Here is a 15930-nt window from a genome sequence, read left to right as displayed (position 1 = left end):
TTCCCAGCCAAGCCAGGAGGTCAGGTGCGGTGTCAGTACTTTCCAGCGGTGGATAAAGTTGTGTTTGTGGATGATTATGCAGTTGGGTGCAGAAAAGACTTGAATGGCATCTTGCTACTTGATACAGCGCTACAGACTCCTGTCTCAAAACAAGATGACATGGTCCAGCTTGAATTGCCAGTTACAGAGGTAAGAGATTTTTCTTTTTTTTTTGGATTCTTTATTCTCTAAAATGGGTTACTTTTTCTTGTCATTTAGAATAGAAAGTACTTCACCACCACTGACAATCTTCCATCCAGTTCCATCCATTGTTCTCATACCCCACATACTTCAAGATCCACAAAGCTGACTGTCCTGGTAGCCTCTTTGTTTCTGCTTGTTCATGCCCCACTGAACTTGTCCAACTCTATTTTGTCCCACTTAGTTCAGTCCCTTCCTTTTCCATTCACCCCATCTATACCCATCGTGATTTTATATACCTCCTATAAAGCTGCTTAATCTCCTCTATGTTCCAGGGAATAAAAGTCACAGCCTAGCCAACGTCTCCCTTTTCCCTCAGGCCCTCTAGTCCAAGTAGCATCTTCTCTGCGTTCTTTTAGCTTTAGTGATGACTCTTCCATAACAAAGTTACCAAGACTGCGCACAGTATTCCAAGTGCGATCTTGCCAATATGCAATGTAATGTCTCAACTCCAAAGCTCTGTGCCCTGTCTGAAGTCCAGTGTATCAAACACCTCCTGTTGACCTGTAACACTGCTTTCAGTGAACTATAGTTGCTCGAAAGTGTTGGTGAGCCCTTTGCAATTGCCAGATTTTCTGCCTTAATTACTCATAAAATGTGGTCTGTTCTTTGTCTAAGTCAAACAATACGCCATCTGCGTAAACTAATAACACCCAAGCAATAGTACTACTTCTGATCGATACTGAGTACACCATTTGAACAATCACAGTCCAGATTCAAAAAGCATGTGAACCTCTGGGTAATGACTTCGACAAAAGCTGTATGGAGTCAGGTGCTCCAATGACACAGATGATTTAAAAAAAAGACCCTAAGGCCACAAGATATAGGAACAGAATTGGGCCATTTGGCCTGTTGAGTCTGCTCCACCATTTCATCATGGCTGATCCATTTTTTTCTCTCAGCCCCAAACTCCTGCCTTCTTGTATCCCTTCATGCCCTAGCCAATCAAAAATCTTATCAACCTCTGACTTAAATATACATAAAGACTTGGACGTCACAGCTGCCTGTGGCAAAGAATTCCACAGTCACCATTCCCTGGGTAAAGAAATTCCTCCTCATCTCTATCCTTAAATGATGTCTCTCCATTTTGATGTGTCCTCTGGTCTTAGACTCTCACACCATAGAAAACATTCTCTCCATACCCACTGTATCAAGGCCTTTTACGTTCAATAGTTTTCAGTGAGGTCACCCCTCATTCCCCCATCAGGAAGGTTCAGCTTGCTCCTGCCCCACCGAACTCATTTCTGCATACCTCGACACTGTTTTATCACCCCTTGTTCAATCCCTTCCGACCTATGTTCGTGACACTTCTCACGCTCTTAAACTTATCGATGATTTTAAGTTCCCTGGCCCCCACCGCTTTATTTTCACCATGGATTTCCAGTCCTTATATACTTCCATCCCCCATCAGGAAGGTCTCAAAGCTCTACGCTTCTTTTTGGATTCCAGACCTAATCAGTTCCCCTCTACCACCACTCTGCTCCGTCTAGCGGAATTAGTCCTTACTCTTAATAATTTCTCCTTTGGCTCCTCCCATTTCCTCCAAACTAAAGGTGTAGCTATGGGCACCCGTATGGGTCCTAGCTATGCCTGCCTTTTTGTTGGGTTTGTGGAACAATCTATGTTCCGTGCCTATTCTGGTATCTGTCCCCCACTTTTCCTTCGCTACATCGACGACTGCATTGGCGCTGCTTCCTGCACGCATGCAGGACTCGTTGACTTTATTAACTTTGCCTCCAACTTTCACCCTGCCCTCAAGTTTACCTGGTCCATTTCCGACACCTCCCTCCCCTTTCTAGGTCTTTCTGTCTCTGTCTCTGGAGACAGCTTATCCACTGATGTCTACTATAAGCCTACTGACTCTCACAGCTATCTGGACTATTCCTCTTCTCACCCTGTCTCTTGCAAAAACGCCATCCCCTTCTCGCAATTCCTCCGTCTCCGCCGCATCTGCTCTCAGGATGAGGCTTTTCATTCTAGGATGAGGGAGATGTCTTCCTTTTTTAAAGAAAGGGGCTTCCCTTCCTCCACTATCAACTCTGCTCTTAAACGTATCTCCCCCATTTCATGTACATCTGCTCTCACTCCATCCTCCCACCACCCCACTAGGAATAGGGTTCCCCTGGTCCTCACCTACCACCCCACCAGCCTCCGGGTCCAACATATTATTCTCCGTAACTTCCGCCACCTCCAACGGGATCCCACCACTAAGCACATCTTTCCCTCCCCCCCTCTCTCTGCATTCCGCAGGGATCGCTCCCTACACAACTCCCTTGTCCATTCGTCCCCCCCATCCCTCCTCACTGATCTCCCTCCTGACACTTATCCATGTAAGCGGAACAAGTGCTACACATGCCCTTACACTCCCTCCCTTACCACCATTCAGGGCCCCAAACAGTCCTTCCAGGTGAGGCATCACTTCACCTGTGAGTCGACTGGGGTGATATACTACGTCCGGTGCTCCCGATGTGGCCTTTTATATATTGGTGGGACCCGACGCAGACTGGGAGACCGCTTTGCTGAACATCTACACTCTGTCCGCCAGAGAAAGCAGGATCTCCCAGTGGCCACACATTTTAATTCCACATCCCATTCCCATTCTGACATGTCTATCCACGGCCTCCTCTACTGTAAAGATGAAGCCACACTCAGGTTGGAGAAACAACACCTTATATTCCGTCTGGGTAGCCTCCAACCTGATGGCATGAACATCGACTTCTCTAACTTCCGCTAAGGCCCCACCTCCCCCTCGTACCCCATCTGTTACTCATTTTTATGCACACATTCTTTCTCTCACTCTCCTTTTTCTCCCTCTGTCCCTCTGAATATACCTCTTGCCCATCCTCTGGGTCACCCCCCCCCTTGTCTTTCTTCCCGGACCTCCTGTCCCATGATCCTCTCGTATCCCCTTTTGCCTATCACCTGTCCAGCTCTCGGCTCTATCCCTCCCCATCCTGTCTTCTCCTATCATTTTGGATCTCCCCCTCCCCCTCCAACTTTCAAATCCCTTACTCACTCTTCCTTCAGTTAGTCCTGACGAAGGGTCTCGGCCTGAAACGTCGACTGCACCTCTTTCTATAGATGCTGCTTGGCCTGCTGCGTTCACCAGCAACTTTGATGTATGTTGCTTGAATTTCCAGCATCTGCAGAATTCCTGTTGTTCACCCCTCATTCTTCTGAGTTCTAGTAAATATAGGCCCAGAGCCATCAAATGCTCTTCAAATGATAAGCTATTCAATCCTGGAACCATTTTCATTTTCATGAGCCTCCTTTGAACTCTCTCTCAAGTTTTAGCATATCCTCTCTAAGGTGAGGAGCCCAAACCTGCTCACAATACTCCCAAGTGAGGCCTCACTAGTGCTTCATAAAGTCTGAACATTACGTCCTTGCTTTTATATTCTAGTCCTCTTGAAATGGATGTTAACATTGTATTTGCCTTCCTCACCACAGACTCAACCTGCAAATTAACCTTTAGGGAATCCTGCACAAGGACTGCCAAGTTCCTTAGCTCCTCAGATTTTTTATTGTATTTTCTCTTTATTTAGAAAATAGTCAACCCTTTCATCTCTTCTACCAAAGAGCATGAGCACACATTTCCTGACACTGTATTCCATCTGCCATTTCTTTGCCTGTTCTCCTAATCTAAGTCCTTCTGTAACCTCTTTACTTCCTCGACCTACCTGCCCATCTAGCTATTTTCATATCGTCTGCAAACTTAGCAACAAAACCATCAGTTCCACTATGCAAATCATTGATATATAACATGATAAGAATTGGTCCCAACACAAACCCCTGTGGAACACCACTAGTCACTGGCAGCCAACCAGAAAAGGGTCCCTTTATTCCCACTCTTTGCCTCCTGCCAATCAATGACTGCTTTGTCCATGCTAGAATCTTTCTTGTAATACTGTGCACTCATAGCTTGTTAGCAACCTCGTGTGGTACCTTGACAAAGGCCTTCTGAAAATCCAATACACAACATCAACCGATTCTCCTTTTGTCTATCCTGCTTGTTATTTCTACAAAGAATTCCAACAGATTTGTCGGGTAAGATTTTCCCTTGCGAAAACCATGCTGACTGTGGCCTATTTTATCATGTGTCTCCAAGTACGCTAAGACGACCACCTCAGTCGACTCCAACACCCTCCCAACCACCGAAGTCAGACTAACTGACCTATAGTTTCTTTTCTTCTGCCTCTCTCCCTTGAAGAGTGGAGTAATATTTGCAATTTTCTAGTCTTTTGGAACCATTCCAGAAACTAGTGGTTCGTGAAAGATTCCTCCACAATCTCTTCATCCACCTCTTTCGGAACCCTGAAGTGTATACTATCTGGTCCAGCTAACTTATTCACCTTCAGACCTTTGAGTTTCCTAAGAACCTTCTCTCTAGCAATGGTAACTTCACAGACTTCATGACTCCTGACACCTGGAACTTCCACCATGCTGCTAGTGTCTCCAATGGTGCGAAATAGTTATTCAGTTAACCGCCATTTCCTTGCCCCCCATTACTACCTTTCCAGCTTCGTTTTCCAGCAGTCTGATATCCACTCTTGCCTCTTTTACACTTTATGTATCTGAGGAAACTTTTGGTATCCTCTTTAATATTATTGGTTGGTTTATTTTCATATTCCATCTTTACCTTTATGACTTTTTAGTTGCCTTCTGTTGGTTTTTAAATCTTCCCAATCTTCTAACTTCCTTCTAATTTTCGCTCTATAATATCCCCTCTCTTTGGCTTTTATGTTGGCTTTGACTGGTTAGCCATGATAGTGTCATCTTTCCTTTAGAATAGTACTTCCTGTTTGGGATGCATATATCCTGTGCCTTTGAATTGCTTCCAAAAATTCCAGCCTTTGCTGGTCTGTCGTTATCCCTGTTAGTGTTCTTTTCCTCTCAATTCTGGCCATCTCCTCTCTTATGCCTCTGTAATTCCCTTTACCACACTGTAGTGCTGACACATCTGACTTTAGCTTCTCCTTCTCAAATTTCAGGATGAATTCGATCATATTATGATCACTACCCCTAAGGGTTCTTTTACCTTAAGCTCTCTAATCAATTCTGGCTCATTCCACAACACCCAATCCAGAACAGCTTATCTCCCAGTGGGCTCAACCACAAGCTGCTGTAAAAAGCCATCTTGTAGGTATTGTAGAAATTCTCCCTTCTGGAATCCAGCACCAACCTGATTTTCCCAAACTACCTGCACGTTGAAATCTTGCATGACTATTGTAACATTGTCTTTTTGGCGTCCATTTTCTATGTTCAGTTGTAATTTGTAGACCACATCCAAATGAATGATACAACCAATGTTGGTAGAATGTCAGATGGAAAAAAGAGGGCGTACAGGAGTGAGATGTAACATCTAGTTGAGTGGTGTCGCAGCAACAACCTTGCAGTCAGTGTCAGTAAGACCAAAGAGGTGATTGTGGACTTCAGGTTGGGTAAGACAAGGGAACACAAACCATCTTCATAGGGGGCTCAGAAGTGGAGAGAGTGATCAATTTCAAGTTCCTGGGTGTCAATATCTCTGAGGATCTAACCTGGTCCCAACATATCGATGCAGCTGTAAAGAAGGCAAGACACAGTGGCTATATTTCATTTGGAGTTTGAGGAGATTTGGTTTGTCACCTAAAACACTCAAACTTCTGTACGACGTACCATGGAGAGCATTCAGTCTGATTCAGTGTCTGGTATGGGGGGGAGGGGGGGCTACTGCACAGGACTGAAAGAAGCTACAAGAAGTTGTTAAATTAGTCAGCTCCGTCTTGGGTACTAGCCTCCGTAGTATCCAGGGCATCTTCAAGAAGCGGTGCCTCAGAAAGGTGTCTTCTTTTATGGACCTTCATCATCTAGGACATGCCCCGTTCTCATTGTTACCGCCAGGAAGGAGGTACAGATGCCTGAAGTCACGCACTCAGTGCTTCAGAATGACTTCTTCCCCTCTGCCATCTGACTCCTAAATGGATATTGAACCCATGAACACTACCTCACTTTTTGATATTATTTCCACTATTTTTAATTTAACTATTTAATATACAGATACTTGCTATAATTGACTTTTTTCCTTTATTATCAAGTATTGCATTATTGCTGCTAAGTTAACAAATTTCACGACACAAATTCGTGATATTAAACCTGATTCTGACATCCTTGCTGTTGTTTGGGGGTCTGGTAAAACTCCCATCAGGGTCTTTTTCCACTTGCAGGTCCTTAGCTGTATTCACAATGATGTAACACTTTCTGACCCTATCTCACCTATTTAATTTTTTACCGACAGAACAATCCTGCTCCCTCTGCCTTTCCGCATGTCCTTTTGATACAACGTGTATCCTTGGACATTAAGCTCCCAGGTGTAATCTTCTTTCAGTCATAATTCAGTGATGCCAGCAACATCATACCTGCCGAGTTGCAACTGTGCTACAAGTTCATCAGCCTTATTCCGAATACTGCGCGGATTCAAATATAATACCTTCAGTCCTGTATTCACCCTTCTCGGTTTTGTCTGCCTTTTACGTTGCAACTCATCCTGTTGACTGCAATTTTGCCCTATCAACAGTCTCTCTTCACTGCACATTGCCTCTGTTTGTAAACCAGCTACCTCATCTTCAGCATTATTATCCACCTTTCCTATGATGATACTTCCATTGAAATATACACAGATTAGGATACAAGTCACCCTGCAACTATTAAACTCTATAACCTTTCAAGTTCTGGCCTCACTAGCACATGGCACGGGTAGCAATCCTCAGATCACAACCCTAGAGGTCCTGCCTTTAACTTAGCACCTAACTCCCTATGCAGATCCTCATCACTTGTCCTACCCATGTCAGTGGCACGTACGTGGACCATGAGTTCTAGCTGCTCACCCTCCCACTTAAGAACGATGAGGACTTGATTCGTAATTTCCAGATCCTGGCACTTCCCGCCCACAGGACCTCCTGTTTGTTCCCCTAATTAATGAATTCCCTAATGTGCCTCTTCTTCTCTTTCCCCCCCCCCCCCGCCACCATCCCTTCCCTTCGAGTCACAGAGGCAGACTCAGTGCCAAAGACCTGACCACCGTGACTTCCCTCTGTTAGGTCATTCCCCCCCCCCCCCCCCGATAGTATCCAAAGTGATATACCTGTTATTGAGTTATTGAGGGGGATGGCCACAGATGTATTCTGCACTGGCTGCTTAACCCCTTTCCCCTTCCTGAATGTCGCCCAGTTTTCTGTGTCTTGCGCCTTGGGTGTGACTACTTTTATATGTCTTATCTATCACCCCCGCACTCTCCTGAGTGATCCGGAGTTGATCCATTTCCAGCCCCATCTCCTTAACGTGGATTGTTAGAAACTGCAGCTGGATGCACTTCTTGTAGTTATCAGGGACACTGGAGACCTCTCTGCCTTCCCCCATCCCACAAGAGGAGCATTTAGCTACTCTGTATCTGCTCAGCTCGGACAGTAGAGATGCCAGGCAAAGAAGGGAAGCGGGAATAAAAGAAACTTAACCTAGAGCTTTTCTTTTCTTCGCTTTGCTTTCTCTGATGGAACCCTTTTCACTGAAACCTCGAAGAGCTGAAGCCTCAAGATCAGCACTCTGATTCTGTCCACTCAGATGATGGCTACTGTGCTTGCCCCGCCTTTAATAAATTTGCTCTTGCTAATCAATCCCAATTTGCTGTTTCGACCTGCCTGCTGTCTTTTCTAATCGGGCAGTGGATCTGATTGAAATCCCTTCCTCTCAGAACACAAATTTTCTTCTTTTTAAACCATTCTGTTGTTGATTTGCTATTGTGTTTTGGATCATTCTTGTTACATCATCCAACTTCCTGAAGAAGGTGAAAAAGAACCCAAGGGTAACTGCAAAAGATCTGCAGAAATCTCTAGAACTTGCTAAGATCTCTGTTCATGTGTCCACTATAAGAAAAACACAACAAGAATGGTGTTCATGGAAGGACACTATGGAGGAAACTGCTGCTCTCCAAAAAAATATTTCTGCATATCTGAAGTTTGCAAAAGATCACCTGGGTGTTCCACTTAGTTTCTGGGACAATGTTCTGTGGACAGATGAGACAAATGTAGAACTTTTTGGCAGAAGTGCACATTGTTATATTTGGAGGAAAAAGGGAACTGCACACCAACACCAAAACCTCATCCTAACTGAAGCATGGAGGAAGGACCATTGTGGATTTGGGGCTGCTTTGCTGCCTCTGGCTGGATGGCTTACAATCGTTGAGGAAACAATGAATTCAATATTGTATCAATATATTTTACAGGAGAATCCAGCTTCATTGAAGTTGGATGATGCAACATGCTAATGATCTGAAACACGAGTAAATCAACAACAGAATTGGTTTAAAAAGAAGAAAATTTGTGTTTTGTAATGGCCAGGTCAGAATCCAGACCTGAAGAAGGCTGTCCCTGAAATATGAACTGAGACAGTTTTATATGGAGGAATGGTCTAAGTTCCACCTCACTGTTGTGCAAGTCTGATTAGCAGCTACAGGAAGGTTATTGCTGCTAAAGGAGGTTCTACCAGTTATTTAAGTACAAGGGTTCACGTATTTTTCCCAGCCTCGTCAGTGAATTGTTAAACAATGTGTACAATATAGACATGAAAAGTTCAATTGTTTGTGTGTTATTAGTTTAGGCAGATTGTGTTTGGCTGTTATTGTGACTTGGATGAAGATCAGAACATATTTTGAGTAATTAATGTAGACAATCAGGTAATTGCAAAGGGTCACAAACTCTTTCTTGCAACTGCATGTACCCCTTGGTCCCTCTGTGCCATAGTACTCTCTAGAGTCCAACTATTCACTGAAACTGGTGTATGTTTTTAGTTGTTTATACCAGGAAGTGCTGCAATATTTTTCTTTTAATTTTTTTAAACTCTGAAATATTTAAGAATCCTATAGATTTTTTAAATTAATTATTGTACTGTGTTTTACATATACAGGCCCAGCAATTGCTCTCTGCTTGTCTGGAGAAGGTAGAAGTCTCGTATATAGAAGGATATGATCAATTTATCACACAGTTGAAAGAAGGGCTGCAAAATACCTCACACGAGACAGCAGCAAATCACAAAGTCGCAAAAGTGAGTAGAATCTAAAAGAAAATCTCTGAAAGATGCTGCTGTGGTGAAATCTTAATGAAAGTACATTTTTAATGTTTGATTTTTCTTCACTGCATTCTTTAATTTAATGGTTTATCTCACCTTTGGTTTGCTCCTCCTTAATCAGATGAGGTGCTACAAATTAACTGAATCCTGTCCTCTTGTTCCTCTCTCCTGTTAGCATTTCACACCCCCATTGTCTTGAGTATTTAGGCCATTTGGCCCATCAATTGATTAATGGCTGATTTATTTTTTTTCAACTTCTATCTCTTGCGTTCTCCCCCTAACCCTTAACCCCCTTAACAATCAAAAATATATCAATCTCTGCTTTAAATACACCCAATGACCTGGCTTTCCTCTCTGGCAGCAAGTTTATAGATTCTTCACCCTCTAGCTGAAGAAATTCCTCCTCATGTCATCCTTAATGGGACATCTCTTTATTCTGAGGTTGTGCCTTCAGATCCTAGATTCTCCGACCTAGTGGAGATATCCTCTCAATGTCCACTCTATCCAGACCTTTCAGTGTCTGGTATTCAGTAAATATCAGATAAACGATACAATTAACAATTGGGATAGGGTAATGGATTCATCTTAGACTTTAATGAAACTCTGAAATGCCGAATCTGTATTTCTCTGGGATTTCAGTAACACATTTTTTTTTGTTTTTGCAGTGGGCAACAGTCACTTTTCATCTTCCTCATCATACTCTGAAGTCAGTTGCTAATGCCATTGTAAATGAGTTGAAAAAGACCAATCATAATATTTCTGCCCTGTCTGTAGCCTCATCTGTAATGGATAGGCTATCCTACCTCTTGCCGAGTGCACGGCCTGAACTTGGCGTGGGTCCTGGTCGCTCAGTGGACAGGTATGAGTTGGTGTGTGATTCTTGAGCTAGAACCAAGTTACGTTAAATTTCCTTAATTTTATCAAGCTTTACATAACCAATTGGAAGCAAACAGAATTTTTAGAAGTGCTTTTAAAGAAACAAGTCTTGGGCAAAAAAAAAAGTTGTGATTTTATCTTGGTCATGTTTTGATAGGATGTTGAAGATTTTTTGATCTTGCGTATTTCTTGATGTAGCAGTGTTTGGAAAGAGTATTTCCATAAGATCAATCATAGACACTAAGGATCTTGAGTCCTGATGAAGTGCCTTGGCCAGACACATGAACTCTCTTCTACATCAAAGGTTCCCAGTCTTTTTTATGCCATGGACCCCTACCATTATCTGGGGGATCAGTGAACCCCAGGTTGAGGGGACCCTTGCTCTGCATAGATGTTGCCTGAGCTGCTGAGTTCCTTCAGCATCTTGTCTGTTTTACTCTGGATTTCCAGCATCTACTGAATCTCATGTGTTAAGGATCTTGAGCATTTTTTCATCATAGTGGTATTTTAACCATTGCTGAAAGAATTATAGAAAATAATAGCTTATGTTTTGTTGATTCATTGTTAAATACAATAAACATTTATTTTTTGGAGCACATCTTGATTAAAATCATAAAATTGGTATTAAGTTATTGACTTCATCTTAGTCCTCAAAGGACAGATCTCTTGATCTGTATGTTTCTTTGTATATTCACTGGCGATGACTTTAGCAATTATTTGTCTTGTGCACGTAAGTTAGCTTTCTATTGCTGGGGTGTGAAAAAAGGTCATCTTGCACTTTCAGGCCAACAATCAGCTCTCAATATCTAGGCCTTTCTGCAATGTCCAAAATGATAGCTGGTGCCAGAATGGAGCAGTTTACCATCAAATCCAAATTGTGACAGTGTTATTTATGAATGTACTTATTCTTTTATAAAAATACTTGTTGCTTGTGTTGAATCAATAGAATGCACTTAGTTTTCTGTACTATCTTATTTCTTTTCATTTAATCCTGTTCCTTGTATAAAACCCATTGCTGTGGGATGCTCCAGTAAAGATGGATTTGAGGAAAAATATTTTAAAATTCTTCCAGATCGTAATTTAGGTAAATGCCTTGCAGATAGATAAAAACTGGAAAATGAAGTAGCTGATCCTTGCAGTGTTACAGAAGCTTTGCAAGTGACAATTGAGCAGCAGTCAAAGAAAATGCATATTACTCAAGATTTTGCAATATAATAAATTTTAATTTCCATTAGGTCACTAATGTATAGTGAGGCAAACCGACGAGAAACCTTCACCTCTTGGCCACATGTAGGATACAGATGGGCTCAGCCCGATCCAATGGCTCAGGCAGGATTCTATCACCAAGTAAGTTCTTAAATTCATTACTAGAATTGTAAATTTTGTTGCCTTTCTTTGGGTTTTGTTATTGTTAGAACTATGTATTTGGGAGAATTATTGAAATAATACAAATATAAAACTGTTCAGGATATGGAAAAGCAAAAATTATAGTGATGGAAGTAGTTAACCTTGATCTTGTACTGCTGTGCTTGATCTCAGTTAATCTCACCTAAATGTCATTTCAAAACTGAGTTGTGAATAGAATTGGTTCTGAACTTCCATTTTCCACTTCTCGTTTATACTGAGTTATTTAGTCAAGTTGGCAGTCATTTTAATACATTATTCCCTGAGAGGGTAAAATCAGTTGTTTCTTCTAACTGTGCCATCATCCAATCAAGTTGTAAAACTTCTTTAAATCTGTCTCAGACTTCTGATACTTGAAGCAAGTGCTATTAATTGAATGAACTTAGGTCCAGTATTGTTTTCTATTTAGCCAGCTTCCTCTGGAGATGACCGGGCCATGTGTTTTACATGTAGTGTTTGCTTAGTATGCTGGGAGCCCACAGATGAACCTTGGTAAGTGAGTTGTGACATTCCGTGTGCTTATTAATGAAGTTAAAATGGAGTTGGTTGAAGTCATTAGAATATTTATGCAGCATTCCTAATTCAAAGGTTGATAATAAAATTGTAAGGATACTTGATACTGGGGAAGGGGAACAAGAGACAGACAAAAGCTCAACATCATCAACGTTATGTGCAATATCGTATTGATGTGGGTGATCATGATCTTATTCATGAGCATGATTGTCCTTAACAAATTTTTCTACAGAAGTGGTTTGCCATTGCACCTTCTGGGCAATGTGTCTTGACAAGTCGGGTGGCCCTAGTTATTATCAATACTCATCAGCCTGGTGTCAGTGGTTGCACAACCAGGAGTTGTGATGTGCATCAGCTGCTCATGACCATTCACCATCTGTTCCCTTGGCTTCACATGACCCTGATTGTGGGGGGAGGGTCTAAGCAGGTGCTACACCTTGCCTAAGGGTGCAGGCCAGCAGAGGGAAGGAGCACTTTGCACTTCCTTTTGTGGAGATGTATTGCCACCCATAGACAAAAGCTGTTGACTGAAATCTGCAGGCCAGGCAGCATCTCTAGGAAGAGGTACAGTCGACGTTTCAGGCTGAGACCTTTCGTCAGGACACTATCCTGACGAAGGGTCTCGGCCTGAAACGTCGACTGTACCTCTTCCTAGAGATGCTGCCTGGCCTGCTGCATTCACCAGCAACTTTGATGTGTGTTGCTTGAATTTCCAGCATCTGCAGAATTCCTGTTGTTTGACTGAAATCTTGCCAGTTAGTAGGTTCTGGGTTAGTCAGGGTGTCAAAGGTTATGGGGAGAAGGTAGGAAAGTCGTGCAGAGGTACAACACAGAACAGGCTCTTTGGCACATCTAATCCATGCCAAAACCATTTAAATTACCTACTCCCATCGATCTCCACTGGGACCATAGCCCTCCATATCCCTACTATCCATATACCTATCCAAGCTTCTCTTCAGCGATGAAATCGAGCTTGCATGCACCACTTGTGCTGGCAGCTCATTCTACACTCTGAGTGAAGACATTCCCCCACATTTTCCCTTAACCACCTTAGCTTTCACCTTTAACCCATGACCTCTGGTTGTAGTCCCACCCAACCTTAGTGGAAAAGGCCTGCTTGCATTTATCTATTTTTGTATACCTCTCTCAAATCTCCTCTGAATCTTCTGTGATCTAAAGAATAAGCCCTCACCTATTCAATCATTCCAGACCTGGCAACATCCTTGTAAATTTTCTTTGTACTCTTTCAACCTTGTTTACAACTTAACTGTAAGTTGGTGAGCAAAAGTACGCACAATACTCCAAATTAGGCCTCAACAATGTCTTATAGAACCTCATAACATTCCATCTCCTGTACTCAATACATTGATTTATGAAGGCCAATGTGCCAAAAGCATTCTTTATGATCCTATCTACCTGTGACACCACTTTCAATGAATTATGGACCTGTATTCCCATATCATAGTGTTGGGCACGTGGCCAAGTGGTAAGGCGATCGTTTAGTGATCTGAAGGTCGCTAATTTGAGCCTCAGCTGCGGCAGTGTGTTTGTGCCCTTGAGCAAGGCACTTAACCACACATTGCTCTAGTCTGTGTGAGGAGTGGCGCCCCACACAGACTCCCAACCTGCGCCTTGTAAGGCATGAAAATGCCCGACGCAGGCCTCTCATGGTCTGAGTCGATGTTCCCTCCCATTCCCATATCCCTTTGTTCTCCCACACTCAATGCCCTGCCATTCACTGTGTAAGACTTATCCTGGTTGGTCCTACCAAGTGCACTTGTCTGCATTAAGTTCCATCTGCCATTTTTCAGCCCATTTAAACCATGATGACCTTCCTCACTGTCCACTACACCCCTTTTCTTGATGTCATCTGCAAATTTGCTGATCCAGTTAACCACATTATCATCCAGAAAATTGATATAGTTGATAAACAACAAAAAGCCCAGCACAGATTCCTGCGGCACACCACGAGTCACAAGCCTCCAGTCAGAGAAGCAACCCTCTACTACCACTCTCTGGCTTCTTCCACAAAGCCAATGTTTATTCCAATTTACTATCTCATGCTGAATGCCGAGCGATTGATCCTTCTTGACCAGCTTCCCATTCAGGACCTTGTTAAATGCCTTACTGAAGTCCATGTAGACCTTAGAGAATCCATGTGGACTGTGGAGAGGGATAATGATGGAATGGCAGAGCAGACTCGTTGGGCTGAGTAGGCTAAATCTCCTATCTCATGGTCTTGTGGTCTAATAGTTTTGTTTGAATTTAAATGTTGAAAATTCAGTCATTCAAAAGAATTGTCCATGACTACAACAAACTACAGTGGATGTAGGTATACTGGTTATAAGTCAACTGATTTATTACATAACGTGTGGCCAGTACAAAACAAAACTTTAGATGATAGTCGCTGCTTAGGAAGCCCACCCTTTGAGTGACTTATGTGCAGGTCTCTTCTGATGTGTCCAGTTGACAATATGTTGCAATTGGTATTTTCGTTGTCTATCTGTATGTCCCTGCCTGTGCCAGTGTCCCTGGCCTCTTTTTTCTTCCTTTGGAAATTGCTTTTTATTTTTCATCTCTTTTGCAGATGAAGCTACTATTATTGCTTGTGTCTCATAGACCAAGCTACTCAGTTAGTTCTCTTATACTATTTGTCTACAATCAACACAAATCTTGTTGCAATAATGTGGCCCTTTAAAACTTCAACCTTTGTTTTATACTCTTAATCAATACTTTTCCCCTAATTTACTTGTTTCACTTATCCTGCTTTATTGGTATGATCACGTTAGATTTAATGTACTTGTTCTATTTGTCTGCTTTCAACAGAATAGCACAGTCTAAATCAGGGCCTTTATTTTGACTTCATAAAACAATACAGCATGGATGGAGGCCCAAGCATCTATGTTGAGCACGTGCTCACTCAGTGAATCCCAATTTCCCATGTTCAGCTTATGTCCCTCAAAGCCCCATCCTTCCATGCACTTATCCAAGAGCTGCTTAAACGATTCTGTTGTACCTGCCTGATCCACATCATCTGGTAACTTGTTCCATATTCTCACCACCATCTGCATGAGGGGGAGAAAAGTTGCTCCTTGAGTTGGTTATATATCTTTATTCCCTCACCCTAAATCTATGGTCCCAATTTTGGTCTCCCATAAGCTGAAGAAAAGGTCGTTACCATCGACCTTATCTTTGCCTTTCATATGTTAGCTCTTACTCTCCTGTGCTCCAAGGAATAATGCCCGAGCCTGACCAACATCTCCCTACAGCTCAGGCCCTCTAGTCCTGGCGACATCTTCATAAATCTTTTCTGCACGGTTTCCAGTTTAATCACATCATTGATATAACAGGGTGGCCATAACTTTAATGTTACTTTAAGTATGACCAACAATTTGTGCAACTGTAACATGATGTCCCATCTTCTGTACTCGGTGTCCTGACTAATGAAAGTTTACTAAACACCTTTCTCACTACCCTGTCTACTTGTGACAGGACGTTCAAAGAACTATGCCTCTGTATTCCTAGCTCCTTCTCTTCCTTCACACTCCTTAGTGCCCTATCATTTATAGTATCAAATCAAGTTTAATTATCATTCAGACCATACATGGATACATTCGAATGAGACAGCGTTCCTCTGCTGCCCAGGTGTAAAGCATACATTCAAGATAAGTTGTTTGCTGATTTGACTTTCCAATAAGACATTTATTTATGTTGAAACCTATTTGACACTCTTGTAACTTTTCAAGAGTCCCTTGTAATCTATCATAGCTTTCTTCACTGATCAAGCCTTCTGCA

General features: G+C 42.4%; 1 protein-coding gene across 5 annotated transcripts in view; it reads left to right on the top strand.

Moving 5' to 3' along the window:
• birc6 (baculoviral IAP repeat containing 6) overlaps positions 1–15930 on the top strand; it is a 279832-nt gene that overhangs the window by 31701 nt on the left and 232201 nt on the right. For all 5 annotated transcript variants that reach the window (XM_063055540.1, XM_063055544.1, XM_063055543.1 and 2 more), the window contains exons 2-6: positions 8–189; positions 9181–9318; positions 10008–10201; positions 11454–11565; positions 12032–12114. In XM_063055540.1, the coding sequence (XP_062911610.1) occupies positions 8–189; positions 9181–9318; positions 10008–10201; positions 11454–11565; positions 12032–12114 (709 nt within the window). The remainder of the gene's footprint in view (positions 1–7; positions 190–9180; positions 9319–10007; positions 10202–11453; positions 11566–12031; positions 12115–15930) is intronic.

The sequence above is a fragment of the Mobula hypostoma genome, chromosome 8 (assembly GCF_963921235.1).
Source record: "Mobula hypostoma chromosome 8, sMobHyp1.1, whole genome shotgun sequence".
Taxonomy (NCBI): Eukaryota; Metazoa; Chordata; class Chondrichthyes; order Myliobatiformes; family Myliobatidae; genus Mobula; species Mobula hypostoma.
Note: the sequence above shows the minus strand (reverse complement) of the source record. Positions and strands in the feature narration are given on the sequence as shown.